At 37.2% G+C, this 21,074-nt stretch overlaps 1 protein-coding gene across 1 annotated transcript in view; it reads right to left on the bottom strand.

The window, feature by feature from the left end:
* The window catches only part of RAVER2 (ribonucleoprotein, PTB binding 2), a 91,963-nt gene that overhangs the window by 56,651 nt on the left and 14,238 nt on the right, over window positions 1-21,074 (bottom strand). Inside the window, exons 2-4 of the mRNA XM_059374991.1 lie at window positions 13,472-13,538; window positions 7,538-8,007; window positions 4,044-4,235 (exon numbers count right to left, since the gene is read on the bottom strand). Of these exons, the coding sequence (XP_059230974.1) occupies window positions 4,044-4,235; window positions 7,538-8,007; window positions 13,472-13,538 (729 nt within the window). The remainder of the gene's footprint in view (window positions 1-4,043; window positions 4,236-7,537; window positions 8,008-13,471; window positions 13,539-21,074) is intronic.

Here is a 21,074-nt window from a genome sequence, read left to right as displayed (position 1 = left end):
TAGAAAGAAAAATAAATTTAAAAAATGAAACTAGGGGCGCCTGGGTGGCTCAGTGGGTTAAGCTGCTGCCTTCGGCTCAGGTCATCTCAGGGTCCTGGGATCAAGTCCCGAGTTGGGTGGCTCAGTGGGCTAGGCCGCTGCCTTCAGCTCAGGTCATGATCTCAGGGTCCTGGGATTGAGCCCCGCATCGGGCTCTCTGCTCAGCAGGGAGCCTGCTTCCCTCTCTCTCTGCCTGCCTCTCTACCTACTTGTGATCTCTCTCTGTCAAATAAGTAAATGAAATCTTTTTTTAAAAAAATGAAACTAAAATATCTAAATATCTGTAGAAAGAATGTAATCCGTAACCAATGATTTTCCTCTATGTTGGGCTCCAGGACTAGGTCTACATGATTTCATGGATGAGACTTTTCAAACTTTCAAAGAACAGGAAAGCCCTATTTTATGTGAGTTGATTCATGAAATAGAAAGAAAAGGGGGAGAAGGAGAAAAAAAAATAGTTAAATCATTTAATGAAGTCACTGATTCCAAAATAAGTCACCCTTGATTCCAAAATAAATGATGATTTCAGCATTTTTCACTTATGACCACATGAGCATATAACGAAATATTATCCAGTCAAATCAAACAATGCATTGGAAAAATGTTATCAATTAGAGCTTATAACAGAAGGATGGTTTAATGTTAGGAAATCAGAGTGATTCAGCACATGAATGAATTTAGGAAGAAATCACATGATTATCTCAATAGTTAAAGAAATATTTTGATAAGTTTCAGTACCTATTTATGATTGTTTTTATATCCCAGAAAACTTGATAAAAAACTACATACGAGAATCCAAGTAATGCAAATGCCTTACTTTTTATCAAGAAGCATTTAAGATTTCTCATTGTCACTGACATTCAATCACGAAGGGCCCAGCACGCCGTGCAAAGAAACCTGAACTTATGCAGGCATTAAAGAATATTAAGCAAGTGAATGACACGATCTAACTTGAGGATGGAAAAGATCACTCTGAAGGCCCTACAGAAGATGAGTTATAGTGGTGACTACACAGGTGATTATTTTTATCATCTAGATGAGAAAAGAGGAGATCCTGAGTAAACAAAGATGTTGACAAGCCTCAAGGATTGAAGAGATATTAGGATGTGCAATTGAATGGATTTGCTAATATTTTCAACATCTAGATTTGGGGAGCGGGTGGGAAGACCCATCATGATTAACGGAGTTGTTGGTTCAGATAATTTTAGTTTGGGTGAATGGGTGCCATATGCACAACACAGAATTATACATGTGTGTCACACAGGTGTAGTGGCATCAAGCCACCCAGGTGTGTGTTCTTCTCCAAGGGAACATAGCGCCCTGGTGCAAAGTAGGCAATTGGATGGATTCAGACCTGTACACCCAGCAAGTCCAGGTCAGAACACAGAAAAGCAAGATCCAGAGAAAAGACAGTTTTCTTTTGGAAATGTTGAAACTGAACTACTTTCATAACCTAACTACTTATATAACACGGAGATGGAATGCTTAATAATCACGTGGAAGCACAGATTTTGTGCTGAGGGTGAATGGGTTAAAAAAGAGGCGCTTGCAAGTCATTCTTGATCGGTGGTAACCGGGGCTGCTAGAGCACACAAGGAGAAGAAAGTGAGAAAAACCAAATGCACACATGTACTGATACCAGCCATTAAGGAAAAGGAAGGGGAAGGAGTAGTTAGGCAGAAAAAGAATGGTGGGGTAGAAATCTAGAGTGGAGACTTTTCAAGAGACCAAGCGATAAAAGATTGAATAGCGCCTATTGAACCTCAATACTGAGAAATGTCTATGAATCTTAACGAGAACAGTTTCAAGTGAATAGCAGAGGCAGAAACTATGGTGGATCTGGTGGAGACAGAAATGAAGAAATGAGGACAGCACATGGAGTCTAAAAATTCCAGAAGCTCCAGAGGTGAAGGAAGAGTAATAGAAAGACCACTGTGTAGAGATCATTTTTAAAGGGAAGGATCTGAGCGTGTCTACAAGCAGGAGGGATGGAGCTAGTGGAGCACCCAATGACAGGAAGTAGGAAGGTGAGGATCAAAGTCCTTGGAGATGGCAGACGTGGTCATGAGCCCCAGCACTGGCAGGATGAGGCACAGCTCTTCCTCCAAGAAAGCAGGGATCTTTGTCCATTTTGTTCACTGATGAATCATAAATGTCTCTCGCAGTGCCGAGCATGTAGTAGGTGCCCAGTACATATTTGTGGAATGAATGCTACTAAAGAGAAAAGGAAGTAAAGAACAGGGACATGGGGCATCTGGGTGGCACAGTAGATTAAGGATCCGACTCTTGGTTTCAGCTCGGGTCACAATCTCAGGGTTCTGAGATGGAGCCCCACATGGGCTCCGTGCTCGGCTCAGAGTCTGCTTGAGCTCCTCTCTCTCTCTCCTCCTCTGCTCCTCCCCCCACCCACCTCCATGCACACTCACACTCTCCCTCTAATAATCTTTTTTTTTTCTTTAAATGGGACGCATTTGCTGGGGCAGCACGAGAAGAGGTGAATGAATGATCCAGCATATGGCCTTTGTATTTCTAAACATGAGGAGCCATGATCAGCTGAAAGAAAGGACAAAGGGAGAAACACAGTGAAGGTTTGAGATAGTGGCTGTAGAAAGTGGAAACGAGCAGCGGATGAGAGGCGAGGAGCTCGAGTTTTGCTGGGGAGCAGCCATTAACATTTATTACACACGGGAAGGAGCACCAAGCCACATAGGTGTTTCTCTTCAAGAGGACACAGTGCCCTGGTGCAGAAATACGTCACTGGATGGATTCAGAATTCTAAACGCAGTCAGTCTGGTCCAGCAGAGGCCATTTAAGCAGAGACAAAATGCTGACAGTCAAAGATGAGCTGAAGTTGTGACGTACACAAGCTAGGACAGGAGAATGACAGAACCAAAGAGGGAAGGACAAACTACAAAAGAAAAGCGGCGGGATCCAGGACCAGAGGTGAGACCAAGAGCAATCTCCTCTGTTTTCCTCCCTCCTCAGTTCACCTATGAACCACTTTCAGACTAATGTCTTGATGGCTTATCTCTGATCCATCACTGTCTTGTTTATATACTTCAAGAGCTCCCCCCCACCCCCGGCTTACCAAATTCAATCCCTATTCCTCTAGTGCTCTGTGGTCCTCTCTGATTCGGCATCAGTCTACCGTCTCACCAGGCACCCCTTCCTACACTGCTCCACCTCCACCTCACCACTATGGAAGCATGCAAATTCGCCTCATTCTCCAGCTTCAAAGCTTTTGTTCAACTCACTCTACCGCCTTACAGTTGTGAGATTTAGCAAGTGAAAATACGGTATGGCCACTTAAACTGGGGTTTCAGATAAAGCATGAATTTTTTCCATATAATGTCTCATGCAAAATCTATTTATCTGGCTATCCTATCCTCCACTCCCAACAGTACAATGCAAAACCAGACTTTAATGTCACACTCAAAATGACTCCTCCACCATGAAGCCTTCCTTCTTCCCTCATCCCTCAAAAGTGTATTCCTTTCTTAGTTCAGTCAACAAGTATTTACTATGCTAAGTGCTAAGTGCCATGCTAAGTGCTAAGTGCAGAGTCAACACTGAAGGAGGATTAGTCACTATCCACTATCCGCACGAACTTTCACAGAGAGAGAGGCCCAGAGAAGAAGCCCACAGTTAACAATAGAGAGGTAGTAACAATGGGCCCTGTGAGCAAAAGCAAAGCACACGCCTTCCTGTATTTGCACGACAGATACTTATGAATGCTTTGAAAAAACAGACTTGACACTCAAAATGTAGAACAGAATGTTCCTTCCAAAAATATTTATTTGGATAAACGTTACCAAAAGCAATTTCTTCTTTTGCAATGACTTCCACCTTGATGTGACAGATACTGTTTAGACAGTTTTTTTCAAAGGAAGAATATCTTTGTGTAATGGAAATATGATGAGGGTCCAATGAATGGCCAACTGGTTTGGAGAGACTAAAACAGTACGCGAATGTTTCTAGATCCTAATAAAGAACGCTAGACTTACCACACGTTGAGCTGCTATCAATGCTGCTAACGTACTTCTCCCTGGCGCTCCCGGAGCACAGAAGGAAACTTGGACTTTGCTTCCCTTGATGGTCATGCCATCCGCTACTTGTTGAACCTCTTCGGCGTGCTCCGCAGTGTTATATTCAACCACTGCAAAGCCACCAACATAACTACCTTCATCCTGTGCAAGCTGATTTAATACATTTTGTTAAGAGGAGAACTCTAATATTCATTTAGAAATATTTATTTTCAGTATATAATTTTCAAATTCAAAAACAAGTGTATCAGAGCATGATGCTGGTGAAAGTAATATATTCTTTCTCTCAAAATGAAGTTTCTTAGTTGTGGGAGGCCTGACTGGCTCAGTTGGGAGAGCATGAGACTCTTGATCTTGGGGTCATGAGTTTGAGCCCCAAGTTGGGCATAGAGATTACTTTTTAAATGAGTAAATAAACAAATAAATAAAAATAAAAGTTCATTAGTTGCTTAGATATGGTCCTTACTGAAGATAGGATGATAAACAAGATTCTGTCAAGTTTCTTTTTAATCTTTGATTTTCTAATTTATTTTAAAAGTCAATGCTCAACGGGTGCCTGGGTGGCTCAGTGGGTTAAGCCTCTGCCTTTGGCTCAGGTCATGATCTCAGGGTCCTGGGATCGAGTCCTGCATCGGGCTCTCTGCTCGGCAGGGAGCCTGCTTCCTCCTCTCTCTCTACTTGCTTCTCTGCCTACTTGTGATCTCTCTGTGCCAAATAAATAAATAAATTCTTAAAAAAAAAATAAAAGTCAATGCTCAAATGATAGTATTCCCTCTAAGAAAGATGTAGAACTGATAATTTAGACATAGAAATATGGAGACTCAGTAACTGAAACCTTCTTTGAATTTACCAGATATGTGGACAATGGAAGATACTAAACAATTATTTGACCACATAGCTATGTAAATTAAAGTTTGTATTATCAAGAGAAGAAAAGTAGGAGTGACCATATTCAACTTTTAATTCAATAATTTTTAAGCAGATCTCAGGAATTTGGTCAAGTATTCCAAATCAAAGTTTATTTGGGAAAACTGCCCCAGGGTTTGTTAAAATGCCATATGCAACACACAAGTTTTATTTCTGAATGTGCCCTAAATGAACTCCTGCAATGCTGAGCTTGATTTGTTTCCAGTCACCCACCTGCAAGAGTGTAAAGATACTAAAGTCCTGGATCTGTAAAGACTGGTACAAAGAGCAAAAATAAGAACAAATAAGACACTAAAAAGTTTTGAAGTTCTGAATATGTCTGATTTATCTTAAACACATTCATGTGATAAAGTGGTAAATGTGATAAAATTCAGCATGGTAGGTCTCAACACGTGTTTGGATTTCATGTCTCCTAAGTTAATATTACAATTAAATAATTTCAGTCTTTTTTAGTTTCTATCTTATTTCAGAAACTTCACTTTCTTGTATTGTTAGAACAAATTTCTATTTTTCCCTTCACATTCTTCTTCCTTTTAAAACTGTCCTCAAATGTCTTTTCTTCCACAAAACTTTTCCAACTACATGATAGAAAGGCAAAACATCTGCCTCTTCCAAACATTTTTCCTACAACCCCATTCCTCTTGTAATCCAAACCAGATATTACAATCAGATTTGTAAAAGCCATCAGTCTTTGGTGTCTCATGATCACAAGATAAAAGACTGTCTTCAGTACAATCCATGTCAACCTACCAGGCAAAAGAGCCTGAATTTCATAGATCCACTGATAAAGGCATCATAAATTTGTTTTATTAATCTTTTAAGAACTTTTGAAACACTTACTATTATTCCTGGTTCATTATGATAGCATTCATGCCATATAAATTATAATACCATTTTAATTCTTTCAAAAGACAAACTCATCTAAGTTCACAGCATCAGTAGTTTTAGAGAAGAATATTTCAGTTCAGTAGGAAAGCCATTCAAATACGGAATGGTCTGACTTCTGATCTAGTTAATTTCCCATTATCTTGGAACATTCAATAGAAGCTAAATGGCCACTCATAAATAATATAACAAACATTTTTCTACCACTGGCAACCTAGATTAGAGAACCTGTCATGTACCTTCCAACTCTGGGATACATAATTGAAATACAAGTTGTGATAAATGGGTTTTCTCCTCACGTTTGTTTCAAAGGCCTCCACTACAAAGAATTTTCTTTGACCACAGAATACCACTGAATAATTTTAGTATCCAAGAAAAGGATATGGCTTAGATATCAACATCTATCACCTTTCAATAACTGGGAAAAGATTGGATATTAGATCCGTCACAAAATTTTCTAACTTTATGATGCTCTTAGATGGTTTCTTTGATGTATATATTGGGATTGGAGGGGTAGAAATGTAAGAAAAAGATGGTAGCATTAATCTATTGCTTATATAATTAGAGTTATACAGTTTATATAGTTATTTAGTTATATATAATCTGTATTAGTTATACATTATACAATAAATGTATATATTTATATAAACATGATATATAATACATTATAATAATATATAGGTGTATATAGATGTGGTTGTGTGTGTGTATATATGTGTGTGTGTATATATATACACACATAAATTTTACATTTATATATATAAAACTATAATATTTGTAGTTTATATATTTATACTATATATATATATATATATAAATAAAACTATAACAACTCCAAACTTTCTAGTATAATAGTAGAGACTCAACAAATGTATGATTAAAGAAAAATGGTGGGTGGTGGGGGCAGGGAATACGGGATAAGAAGAAAAGGAACACGGGAGGAGAGAAGAGAGGGAAGGAAGAAATTAAGGGAAGCAAGAGAGGAAAGAGTTCATCAGTTGCTATTGAACACTTACAAGAGAAGGAGCTTTATATAGTACATATTTTTATCTATTTAGTAGAATATATATATAATTTTACTGATCAAGTGCATGAAAAGTCTTACCAGTGTTGTTAGTTGTCAGGATCGTCTCTAAATGTCTCACTATGATCCCATTAAGACAGAATTACACATTCTTTTTAAACTTCATAGTACTTTCCTATCTTCCATTACATTACTCTTTATACAGTATTTATAATTATTTGCTTGTCAGTACCTTCTACAAAATTGTGAAGTATTGAGAGAGTATGTTTCTCTTCTCTGTATTTCTAACTTTAAGCCATATAGTGTCTGGTGCAGAGAAGGTAAGTAAAACGTGGACAGATGAATGGATCAAAGAATGAAGGGCTCAAAAAATTGATAGAATGAGGTGAATAAGTGATGGGTTTACTAAAACATATCTACTATATAATAATATAAATTGACTCATTCACAAAAGGACTTGACTTAAAATTTAGAGTGACCATAAAGACTTCACTGCGGACTAAAGAAGAATTAGATTATCCATTGTGATATTCACATAGGTATAATAAATTTAGAGTGCATGTAGAATACATAAGCAGAAATTTTCAAACATTTCAAATGATACTTTAAGAATACATACCTGGCAAAACATGGGTTTATGTATATTGGAAAAAAATTGCAACAGCTCTTCTGAATCCCTGTAGTCACTAGGGAGTTTATCTATACAAAGGCACTTAGAATGAATGAGCTCTGGGGCCAATAGATTAACATCCATCCATTGTGCAAACAGAGCTGAAGTTCCCAACTGTTTACCCAATAACTCCAATCTAGCCTTTGCAGCGAAGTCCTTTTTCATGTATTCCACAAATCCATAGCCTTTGGAATGGCCAGTAACTTCACTGTATACTAGAAAACATCTCTCGATATTTCCATAAGCACGAACAAGTTCTTCAAATTCTTCTAATGTAAAAGAAGTGGGCAAGTTGGTAATACACAGCAAAGCATCTGTTGGCTGGAGCTGAACAATTAAGTCCTTTCCTCGAAAAGAATATCGATGAAACATCCGAATTGCATTCTGGGCTTGCTCCCCATTCAGTAAGGTAACAAAAGCTAGAAGATAACAAAATGAATTAAAGAATTTTCTAAGCCAGTGTTTTCAAACTTTTTATGACTATGACCCACAGTAAGGAAATCAGGGAAGAACAGTATCCAAACCATCAGTCCTCTCTCTCGGCACAGGTCCGAGGAGGCTGCATTATCCAGTTCATGTAATTACAGTTTTCTGAGATGTGTCAGCCTGGATCCTAAGCCATGCAACCTCCTCTACCTTGCACTCATATAGTAAGATCTATCCTGATGTAAATACAGTTCACAATAAAAAGTGCTGGTAAGTGTTAACTAGTAAAGACACATATATTCCTAATTACTTTGCAAGCTGATATTACCAGTCCATAGGGAAACGTTTAGGGAAAAGGATGGAGTCGTGAAGAGCCATGTTCTAGGGGAATTGCTCCTTGTCGAGACTGGCCACAACATACACACTGTGAGTTTATTTGGTCTATGACTCAGTACACAAATACACATTTCTGAAACAAAAGTATAAGAACAAAAATTCCTATTACATGCAAAGCACTCTGAAATATCTATTCTATTTCATGGTATTTTTTAATGCTGACACTACTCAATTAATTTCACAACCAAAGACTCACATAAAAGTATAGGAATTATATTAGGAGTTCTACTATAAGATACTATAATGTTGTTTTGTTTTTTATTTTTATAATGTTTTCAAGCTACATAAAGATTTTATTTTTCCCAAACATGTAATGCAAAGTATTGGGAAGTCTTAAAAATTTTCTTTTATATTGAAGCACCGAAATATATAAAGCAAATATTAACAGACACAAAGCAGGAAACTGACAGTAGTACAATAATAGTAAGGGACTTTAACACCTCACTTACATCAATGGGTAGATTATTCAGGCAGAAAATCAATAAGAAAACAGTGTCTTTGAATGACACATTAGAACAGACGGACTTAACAGATACATACAGAACATTCCATCCAAAACCAACAGAGTATACATTCTTTTCAAGTTCACAGGGAACATTCTCCAGAATAAGTCAAGTTTCAATAAATTTAAGAAAACTAAAATCCTTTCACATATACTTTGATTATAATGGTATAAAATAAGAAATCAATCAAAGGAAAAAAAATGCAAAAAAAAAAAAATCCCCCCAAAACATGGAAGCTAAATAACATGCTACTAAACAGCCAATGGGTGAATAAAGAAATTGAAGAGGAAATTAAGAAAATATATAAAGACAAATGAAAATAAAAACACAGTGATCCAAAATCTTTGGGACACAGCAAAAGCAGTTTGAAGAGGAAAACGTATAGGGAAATTTACAGGAAAAATTCACAGGCCTACCTCAAGAAACAAGAAAAATCTCAAACCATCTAACCTAACACATACAGGAACTAGAAAAGGAAGAACAAACCAAGCCCAGAGCCATCAGAAGGAAGGAAGGAAGATCAGAGCAGAAATACATTAGGAGCTTAAAGAACAATAGAAAAGATCAATGAAACCAAGAGCTGGTTCTTTGAAAAGATAAATAAAATCGTTAAATTTTTAACCAGGCTTATCAAGAAAAAAAGAGAGGATACAAATAAGTAAAATCAGAAATGAAAGGCCAACACAACAGAAATATGGAAGATTATAAGGGAATACTACAAAAAAATTGTATGTCAATGAATTGAACAACCTAGAAGAAATGGATAGATTCCTAGAAACATATCATCTTCTTAAAATTCAATCAGGAAGACACAGAAAAACTGAACAGACCAATTACTAATAACAAAGCTGATTTGGTAATCAAAACTTCCAATAAACAGAAGTCCAGGACTAGATTGCTTTATAGGTTTATTCTACATTTCATTTAACCAAGAATTAATACTGATTGTCCTCAAACTATTTCAAAAAACAGAAGAGGAAGGAAAGCTTTCAAATACATTCTACGAGGCCAGTATTACCCTGATACAAAAACCAGACAGAGACACTATGAAAAAAAGAAAAGTACAGACTATTATTCCTGATGAACATAGATGCAAAATTCCTGAACAAAATATTAGCAAGTGTATTCAGCAATACATTGAAAGGATCATTCAACTAGAACAAGTGAGATTTATTCCAGGGATGCAGGAAGGTTCAATATTCACAAACCAATCAATGTGATAAACCACATTAACAAAATAAGAATAAAAACCGTAAAATCATCTCAATACATGAGGCGAAGGCATTTGACAAAATTCAACATCTGTTCATGTTAAAAAACTCTTAACAGGGGCACCTGGGTGGCTCAGTGGGTTAAAGCCTCTGCCTTCAGCTCAGGTCATGATCTCAGGGTCTTGGGATCGAGCCCCACATCGGGCTCTCTGCTCAGCAGGGAATCTGCTTCCTCCTCTCTCTCTGCCTGCCTCTCTGCCTACTTGTCATCTCTGTCTGTCAAATAAATAAATAAAATCTTTAAAAAAAAAAAAAAGAAAAGAAAACTCTTAACAAAGTGTGTTCAGGGGATACCTTAAGCTAAATAAAGGTCATTCATGAAAAATCCACAGCTAACATCATATTCAATGGTAAAAAACTGGAAGTTTTTTTTTCCTCTAAGATTAGAAACAAGACAATGATGTCCATTCTTTTTATTCAGTATAGTCTGCAAGTCCTAACCATAGCAATTAGGTCAGAAAATTCATCCAAATTGGTAAGGAAGAAGTTAAATTGTCACTATTTGCAAATGACATGACATTATTCATAGAAAACCGTAAAGATTCCACCAAAAACTATTAGAATTAATGAATTCGTAAAGCTGCAAGATTCAAAATTAATGCACAAAAAACAGTTGCTTTTCTGTACACTCATAATGAAATAGCAGGAAAGAGAAAGAAAACAATTCATTTTTAATAGCACCAAAAAGAATAAAATTCCTAGGAATAAATTTAACCAAGCATGTAAAAGACCTGTACTCTGAAAACTAGGACAATGATGAAACTGAAGATGGCACAAATGGAAAGATAGCTCATGCTCCTGGACTGGAAGAACAAATACTCTCAAAATGTCCATACTACTCAAAGCCATCTACAGATTTAATGCAATCTCTAATGAAATACCAACATTTTTCACAGAACTGGAACAAATAATCCTAAAATTTATATGGAACCTCAAAGGACCTCAAAACGCCAAAGGAATCTCGAGAAAGAACAAAGCTTGAGGTATCACAATCCCAGATTTCAAGGTTTACTACAAACCACGGTAATCAAAACAGTTTGGTACTGGCACAAAAACAGACACATAGATCAATGAAACAGAGAGTCCCCAAATAAGCCCATACTTATATGGTCAATTAATCTATAACAAAGGAGGCAAGAATACACAATAGGGAAGACAGTCTATTCAATACATGGTGCTGGGAAAACTAGATAGCGACATGCGAAAGAATGAAACTGGATCACTTTTTTACACCATACACAAAACACACTCAAAATGAACTAAAGACCTATATGTGAGACCTGAACCCATAAAACCCCTAATGGTTGAAAAAATAGAGGCAATGATCTCTTGGACATCACCCTTAGCAAAATATTTATGGATATGTCTCCTTAGGCAAGGGAAACAAAAGCAAAAATAAACCACTGTGCCTACACAAAAATAATTTGCCCAGCAAAGGAGATCATCAACAAAACAAAAAGACAACATAATGAATGGGAGTAGAAATTTACAAATGATATATCTGATAAAGGATTGATATCCAAAACCTATAAACTCATACAACTCAACATACATGCACACACTCACACATACACACACACAAAACCACTAAAAAGCAATCTGACTTAAAAAATAGGCAGAGGACCTGAATAAACATTTCTCCAAAGACACACAGATGGCCAACACATACATGAAAAGATGCTCAACATCTCTCATCATCAGAGAAATGCACATCAAAATTACAATGAGATATTACCTCGCACCATTCAGAATAGCTAGAAGAATAGTATCAAAATGACAAGAAATAACAAGTGTTGATGAGGATGAAGAGAAAAAGGAACCCTTGTGCATTGTTGATAGGAATGCAAATTAGTGCAGCCATTGTAGGAGACAATATGGAAGTGCCTCAAAAATTTAAAAATAGAATTGCTATATGATCCAGTAATTCCACTACTGGGTATCGACTCAAAGAAAATAAAAACGTTAATTTGAAAAGACATATGCACCCCTGTTTACTGCAGCATTATTAACAACAACTAAAGATATGGAAGCAACCCAACTGTCCATTAATGGATTAATGGATAAAGATACGATGGCCAAATTACTTGGCCATAATTTACTTGGTCATAATAAAGAATGAGATCTTGCCATTCGCAACCATATGGACAGACCTAGAGGGTGTAACACTAAGTAAAATAAATCAGACAGAAGAAGACAAATACCATGTGATTTCACTAATATGCGGAATCTATAAAACAAATGAATAAACAAAAACAAACAGGTACCTGACTGGCTCAGTCTATAGAGTGTGTGACTCTTGATCTCGGAGTCATGAATTTGAGTCCCATGCTGGGCATAGGCCTTACTTAAAAGAACAAAAACACTGTGGGGGGTTAGGGAGCCTGATGGTGGGTATTCCGAGGGCATATATTGCATGGAGCACTGGGTGTGGTGCATAACAATGAAATCTGTATCACTGAAAATAAATAAAAATTAAATAAATAAAATTTAAAAATTAAAAAAAATACAGAGAACAAACTGGTTGCCTGAGGGGGAGAGGGGAGGATGGGCAAAATATATAAAGGGAATTAAGAGGTACAAACTTCCAGTTTGTACTTATGAAGTAAGTGATGGAGATGAAAAGTACAGCATAGGGAAATACAGTCCGTAATGTTGTATGGTGACATACGGTAACTACACTTAATGTGGTGAGCACTGGGTAATACATAGAATTATGGAATCAATATTTTGTATACCTACAAAAAAGTTATACACCTGAAGTGTAACACCGTATGTTAATTACACTTCAATTAAAAAAATGGAAGGCTACCAAGCCTATAAATATTTATTATAGCATAACATATTAGAAAATCTTTATAAAATAATGTCTTTAGTGACATACATATAAATTATGTGATTATAATTTAGGATACTAATGTTATCCTCAGAAAATACATTGTGTGAGTAGCATTTGTATGACTTAGCGCTTCAGAATTTCAGAGATTGGGGTGCCTCGTGGCTCAGTGGGTTGAGCCTCTGCCTTCGATTCAGGTCATGATCTCAGGGTCCTGGAATTGAGCCCCGCATTGGGCTTTCTGCTCGGTGGGGAGCCTGCTTCCCTTCCTCTCTCTCTGCCTGCCTCTCGGCCTACTTGTGATCTCTGTCTGTCAAATAAATAAATAAAATCTTAAAAAAAAAAAAAAAAGAATTTCAGAGATTATCTTAAGAATGAAAAGACAGTAATCTTGTTTAATAATGCACACACTTAGAATCAAAATGAAACTAGGTGATTAAAATTGAAATCTTACCTGTTCGCTTATTTCTGTCCACATAACAATACTTTAACTCATAGTCTTGTAATAAATCATGAACTTCCTGAAAGAGACAAAACATGAATTCAAATAAATACACAAGTGCAGTTAGTTGGGGGAACTGGGTGACTCAGTCATTAAGTGTCTGCCTTCGGCTCAGGTCATGATCTGAGGGTCCTGGAATCCAGCCCAGCATGGGGCTCCCTGCTCAGCGGGAAGCCTGTTTTCCCTCTATCACTCCTGCTTGTGTTCCCTTTCTCACTCTGTCAAATAAATTAATAAAATCTTTAAAACAAAAAAAAACAAAAACAAATGCAGTTAGTGGATAATCCAACTGTACAAGCCAACCACTAACCACTACCATCTGCCATGTGAAGAACCTTTCATGGATCTTCATTATTTGTTTAACTTAAACGCATTCCATGCCAAGTATGACATCAACCTACCTCCCCAAGCATATCTCCCAGTACATAACCTGCACATAGATCATGTTACTTCTCAATGGGCATTCACTATTCCACCAGGATGTCATGCCCAGTCCTCACTCTGAATTGCTACTCATGCCGATACCTTGACCTTGCATGGTGCAAAGATACCACTAAAGCTCCTGAACATCACCTGAAATCGCATGCATCCTTTGAAATCCCGCTCAAATATTCTTTCATGAGGTTTTCTTCCAATTTTATTTATTTACTTATTGCTTATTTATTATGATTAAGAGAGAGAGTGTGCAAGCTGTTGTGGTGGGCGGGGGGGAGGTTTGGCAGAGAGAAAGGGAAAGAGGGACTCCCAAGCAGTCTCCACGCTCAGCATGGAGCCCAATGTGGGGCTCAATCTCATGACACTGAGATCACGACTGGAGCTGAAATCAAGAGTTGGACGCTTAACCAACTGAGCCACCCAGGTGCCCCAGGTTTATTCCAATTCTTTTCTGTGGGATACGACCTCTATCACCTCCATGCTAACAATGGTCATATTTTATTTATGCCTGTCTGACAGAAATATTAAAAATTTCTCTTTGTATATGACACATAACTGAGTTTTTAAGAAGTAATACACTTGTAGATGCTGTAATATCAGCAAAGAGAATAGATACAGGTAGACGCAAAACTAGAGATCCCTGGGTATGAAAACAACAACCGCCACCAAGGTATATATGTAATTCAATTTAGTCCCGCTTGGCTCCCTAAGGTGTTGAAACTGGCTTTCCTATTCATTCTGTTTCCATTATTAATCCAGTCTGAACTTGTTTATGCTGGTATCAATTTCACCCACCTGGGGTCTCAAAAAAGCAGATTTCTATTCCTAATCCTTCCTGTTAAACTGACAACACTTAAGTACAGGAACTATATTTCATATATGTGTGTATACCTTGTATTGCTTAGCAAATACTAGGCACTCAAATATACACTAAAGTGAATACAATTATTTTGTCACTGAATTGATATGTGGCCTTAGAAAATTTACTCATAATACACACAGGTGGAATTACTATTTTCTAAAGGAATTGGACTATCACATAGGTGGACATTCTGATCCTAGATTGGAAAGTTATAGCTGATCTGTTTTATCTTGCATATGAATAAATTAAACATATACAAGTGCCAATACGCTAAGTTCACAAGAAACTAACTCAATAATAATTCTTAATCTTGCCATTAATATAGTTAACTTTCATTTCACTTTTACAAAGTCACCCTTTTTCATTAAAAATCAGGAAACCAGGCCTGACAATGACAGGGCTATCCTACAGAAAGGTGCATGCTCTTGACTCTTGATCTTGGGGTCATGAGTTCAAGCCCCTTGTTAGGTAGAGAGATTACTTAAATAAGTAATTTTAAAAAGGGTGGGAGCACCTGGGTGGCTCAGTTAAGAGCATGTGATTCTTGCTCTCAGCATTGTAAGTTCAAGCTTCATGTTGGATGTAGAAATTAATTAAAAATAAAATCAGGGTAGCAGAGTGGCGCAGCGGAAGCGTGCTGGGCCCATAAAAATAAAATCTTTCTTTCTTTTTTTTTTTTTTTTAAAGATTTTATTATGTGTCAGAAAGAGAGAGAGAGCACAAGCAGAGGGAGCTGCAGGCAGAGGGAGAAGTAGCCTCCCTGCTCAGCAAGGAGCCCAATGCAGGACTTGATCCCAGGACTCTGGGATCATGACCTTAGCCGAAGGCAGATGTTTAACCAACTGAGCCACCCACGTGTTGCTTAAAAATAAAATCTTAATAACAAAACAAAACCTTTACAGAAAAATAAATAAATAAAAATCAAGAAACCTCAGCAGAGCAAAATCAAATAACTCGCTGAGGGGAGATTCACCAGTCTGGCACCTTTAACCCCTATATCATCCTACTGGATTCCTTCCAGAGCTAACTAAAAAGAGTATACTACTACCAATAGTAACAAAGACAGTATTATTACTGCCCTAATAAGTGATCACATGGAAATGGAAAAAAAAATGTGGACAGTTCCAAGTTGAGACAATATTTTCCCTTTTAACACAATGCAAGGGGGAAAAGAATGATATAATAGACAAAGTATAAAAACATAACGCTGGGTGGAAAAAAGATAATCGCCTATGATAAGAAATTAGAGAAAGGTGAAGTTGGTAGTTTAGTATTCTCTATTAGTAAATCAATATTAGGTATGTTTTAATATATATATATACACTACAGATTTCATATAATACGGTTTGATGAATTATACAGTAGCATGATCAATATACAGATTAGTTTACATCTTGCTATGGTAGTTTTTGTAAGCTTCAGTGTTTCCTTGGACTCAACGCATACAGTGTATTCATTAAGAAGATCTAATTCTCTCAATAGCATAGCGTATACGTCTTGCCAATCGACTAATTTAATCCTTAATATAGAAGGTGGCTCAGTTTTGTTTGAAGGGATCCAGTGTATGCTTTTAGTTGCACAGACTCTAATCTCTCATTTCACTGTTTAACAGCTGTCGAATGCCAGATAAAGAAAACATGACACTGCTGCTGACATTATCAAGTATCTTTAAACAAATGACGTTTTGTTACTCGTTCAGCTGACAGAATTACCTGAGAGAGATCTTACGTATTCAAAGATGCATTTTGCAACTTAAAAATTTTATTTTTAAAATACCTCTCTTTCAAATTATAGCTTTTCTATGCACCAGATATGGGATACAGAGACTGCCAACTGGCAAACCTTACAAAGCTTTTTGCAAAGAAAAAACAACAACAATTATTTTCCCCCCATGTCCTGGTTGATTTGACCCAGGCAAAAGTGGGTCACCCCTCAATTTGAGCCTCAGTAAGTTGGCCAAATTAAAAACTTAAAACCTGAAAGAGAGTGCTAACAACATTTTGCCAGAATTCTACTACACTCCACCACACAGAACCCAAACAAATAAAATTCTCTCTATTCTACTCTAACTTTATGACATTTCTATTAAATTACAAGTTAATTTTAAAGAATAAAGTAGCACCTTCTGGCCAGGAATATCAGTTACAAATTTCTCACAGTAAGATGAATTCATCAAAACTAATAGTATTAGAGAGCTTTGGCAACCTATTTCCAGACCACATTCCTTATTACTTCCTGGAATTAAACAAAAAGTTTTACACATACAAAATATCTCCTTGGGAAAGAACTGACAACCACAATGAAACCCAGCCTTAGTTTTAAGCTTTAATCATACTGTCTTCTAAGTCCTTTTCCAACTTACTGTGATTTCTTTCTTTTTCCTAAGAAAGTCTTTCACAGATTAAAGCACTCTAATTTCAAAGTCCACTCTTTTGCGGAAAAAAAATACACTTTTGCTACTTGTCCTTGAAAATGTTTAATGATTTTATAATACAAAGATATTACCTGTAACATATTAAGTTATGAGGCATAATAATGAAATCAGCACCTGGGAACCCATCACCAAAACTGAAGACTGGAACATTAGCAACACTGTTGCGTCGACTTCTGCATTCCTTTGCTAGCCCATCCGACCACCTTCCCCCATGGCTGGAGTTCCTAACGTAGGCATGTATTCCTAAACAATTTGTTGATTCATTTCACTTGTTTCTGAGCTTTAGAGAAATGCTATTATGCTATTTTAAATCTTCTGGGCCATTTATTTATTTATTTATTTAGGTGCCTTGCTTTTTTAATACTATGCTCCAAAAATTCACTTGTGTTCTACCTGGCCATTTATTCACTATGGTTTGATATTCTGTTCTATGCCTACAGTATGATTTATGGATCCATTTTTCTTTTCTACCAGTGAATATTTGGTTTGTTTCTAGGTTGCTTTGCTACTTCCATATTTTAAAACTACTAACACAGTCTTAAAAAGTTTATGTATTTCCTGGCATTCATGTGCAAGTTTCTGAAGGAATGAAATTTTGGGGCTGCACACATACAAATGATCATCCTTGTAAGAAAGTGCCAACTTATGTGCTGGAATGGTTGTAGCATCTTATGTCCCCATCAAGAGTATACGAGAGTCCCGCTGACACATAACCGTAAAATGCTTGGTGTTACCAGTTATTTAAGTTTTGTCAATTTAATTGATAGAAAACTGTACCGCACTGTGATCTTAATTTGCATTCCCTTGATTAGTAAAGGTAGAGGATTGTGATGGTTAGTTTTAAACTGAGGTTTCCCGAAGAAGAAATCCTGCCTCAAGATGGTAGCACCAACATATGCCGGACTCTCTAGCCTACTGGTATACCTGACAGATTCTGGCCTTACCAGTTCCCACAATTAGTCAACAGCTCTATGTATATCTGTATATAATATAAACAGATATTAATATAAATGTTACATATAAGCTCTTTCTTTGAAGAACTCTGATACAGGCATCTTTTCATGTTTATTTGCCATTTATTTCCCTTTCTGGAAAACACTCATATTGATGGCCATTTTCCTATTGTATTTATCTTTTCTTTTTTTTTTTTTTTTAAAGATTTTATTTATTTGACAGACAGAGATCACAAGTAGGCAGAGAGGCAGGCAGATAGAGAGTGAGAGAAGGAATCAGGCTCCCTGCTGAGCAGAGAGCCCGATGTGGGACTCGATCCCAGGACCCTGAGATCATGACCTGAGCCGAAGGCAGCGGCTTAACCCACTGAGCCACCCAGGCGCCCTGTATTTATCTTTTCTTTTATTGATTTATAGGAGTTTTTCAAAATATATTCTGCAAACTAATTCTTTGTTGGAAACTATTATAAATGCATTCCCCTACATTTTATTTGTGAGTTTTTTCTGATGAAGAGAAATTTGTCATAGAAGCCAAATTTGTAATTCTTCCCTTTACCATTTGCATTTTGTGTGCCTTAAGAAATCTTTTCCAGGGGACGCCTGGGTGGCTCAGTTGGTTGGACGACTGCCTTCGGCTCAGGTCATGATCCCGGAGTCCCGGGATCGAGTCCCGCATCGGGCTCCCAGCTCCATGGGGAGTCTGCTGCTTCCTCTGACCTTCTCCTTGCTCATGCTCTCTCTCTCACTGTCTCTCTCTCTCAAATGAATAAATAAAACCTTTAAAAAAAAAAAAGAAAAGAAAAAAAAAAGAAATCTTTTCCAGGGCGCCTGGGTGGCTCAGTGGGTTAAGCCTCTGCCTTCAGCTTGGGTCATGATCTCAGGGTTCTGGGATCGAGCCCGGCATCGGGCTCTCTGCTGAGTGGGGAGTCTGCTTCCCCCCCACCCCCATGTGCCTCTCTGCTTACTTGTGATCTCTCTCACTCTCTGTCAAATAAATAAATAAAACCTTAAAAAAAAAAAAAAGAAATCTTTTCCTACCCCAGCCATGAAGGCATTTTGTGCTCCAACAGTTTTTAAATTTTCCTTCTACTCATCAAGTTTGAGTCAGTTAGCCATGTTATGCTAGCTACAGTTTCCAGTACAATCTTGAATGGAAGTGATGCCAGCATTGTTCCTAATCTCAGGGGTAAAGTTTTCACTATTTCACCGCAGAATACCATTACTTTGGGTTTTCTAGATAATTTTCAAATTTGAGGAAGTTCTTTTCTATTCATGCTCGGTATGAGTTTTTATTAGGAATCAGTGTTAAACTTGATCAAATGCTTTTTCTGCATAAGTTGAGATGCCTTCAGTCCCGTCTTCATGCAGAGATCTCCAAATTCTTACTTCTACCTTCAAACCTCTCTTCTAGGCTCCAAACCTATATATGCTATTGCTTGCTTGGAACTGCATTTCCATGTTCCACACCAGGTAATATACTTTTTCTTTCTTTTCTATTTTTCCTTTGTGCCCAATGCAGGATTTATCATATAATATCTTTTTGTGATATTAGCTGAGTAAATGTGACATCAATTTTAACTTGGGTAAATTTTTAACAATTTTCAATGAAACTGCTTTGTTGGTAAGATCATTTGAATACAAACTTCTTGCCAGGGGAACATTCTGATTTTTGCCTTAAAAAAATAAATAAACTACCAGCTTCTTTTTATTAGCAGAATAATAGTAAGCATTATTTACTTATTTTATCCCAGGTATTCTATGGACATTATCTCCAAACCTATTCAGTCCAAATGAGCTGGAATATATATGTTTTTATTTACACACACACACACACACACACACACACTCATGTGTGCGTGTGTCTGTGTGTGAAAAATTGGGACGAGTGTGAAGGAGAGAGAGAGAGAATCTTAAGTAGGCTCCATACCCAGCACGGTGCTCAACTCATGGCTCAATCTCACAACCCTGAGATCATGATCTGAGCAGAAATCAAGAATCAGATGCTTAACAAACTGAGCCACCCAGGTGCCCCTATAATGCATATTTTAAAGATGAGGATACTGAGGCCTAGGAAAGTATAGTGCCTTGCTGTACACACAGTATGTGATGGATCTGGTATTCAAACCCAAGTTAACAGACTCCAGAGCAAACACAGTGACCCACTATGTGTATTGCATCTTAAGTGTCAGCACTGCAAAATAAAGTCTATGAAATAATCAATTCCCATCACATTCCTAAAGCTCACTGCATCATTGACCTCCTAATCTTGCCATGAAGATCAGGCCAAGAACAAGGTTTGAAAGATAGAAACCAAACCAACACAGTTTTACTTTCTGACAGCTAGAAATCAAATTGCATAGCTCCCTTGTTTAAATATTTCAATGGATCCTCATTTTCCTTAAAATAAAATCCAAACTCCCTAACATGGCTTAAAAATATTTCATCATCCTCACACGGCCTTGCTTTAGTGCTTGCACAATTCAGGGCAGGGAAAGAGAAGCACATAACAGACAGCAAGCTCTCTGGTATCTTCTTGTGATATGGTAAGAGATGAGGGTACTTTTTTAAAAATTTAAATTCAATTAACCAATTTACAGTACATCCTTAGTTTCAGATGTAGTGTTCAATAATTAATCAGTTGAGTATAACACCCAGTGCTCCTCACATGATGTCCATCACCCAATCACCCCATCTCCCCACCCACCTCCACTCCAGCAACCCTCAGTTTGTTCCCTATAGTTAAGAGTTTCTCATGGTTTTCCTCCCTCTGATGACTTCCCATTCTGTTTTCCTTCCCTTCCCTTACAGTCCTCAGCCCTGTTTATGTTCTAAATATGAGTAAAACCATATGATAATTGTCTTTCTCTGACT

Source organism: Mustela nigripes, chromosome 14 (genome assembly GCF_022355385.1).
Source record: "Mustela nigripes isolate SB6536 chromosome 14, MUSNIG.SB6536, whole genome shotgun sequence".
NCBI lineage: Eukaryota > Metazoa > Chordata > Mammalia > Carnivora > Mustelidae > Mustela > Mustela nigripes.
This window is presented reverse-complemented; position numbering and strand designations above follow the sequence as displayed.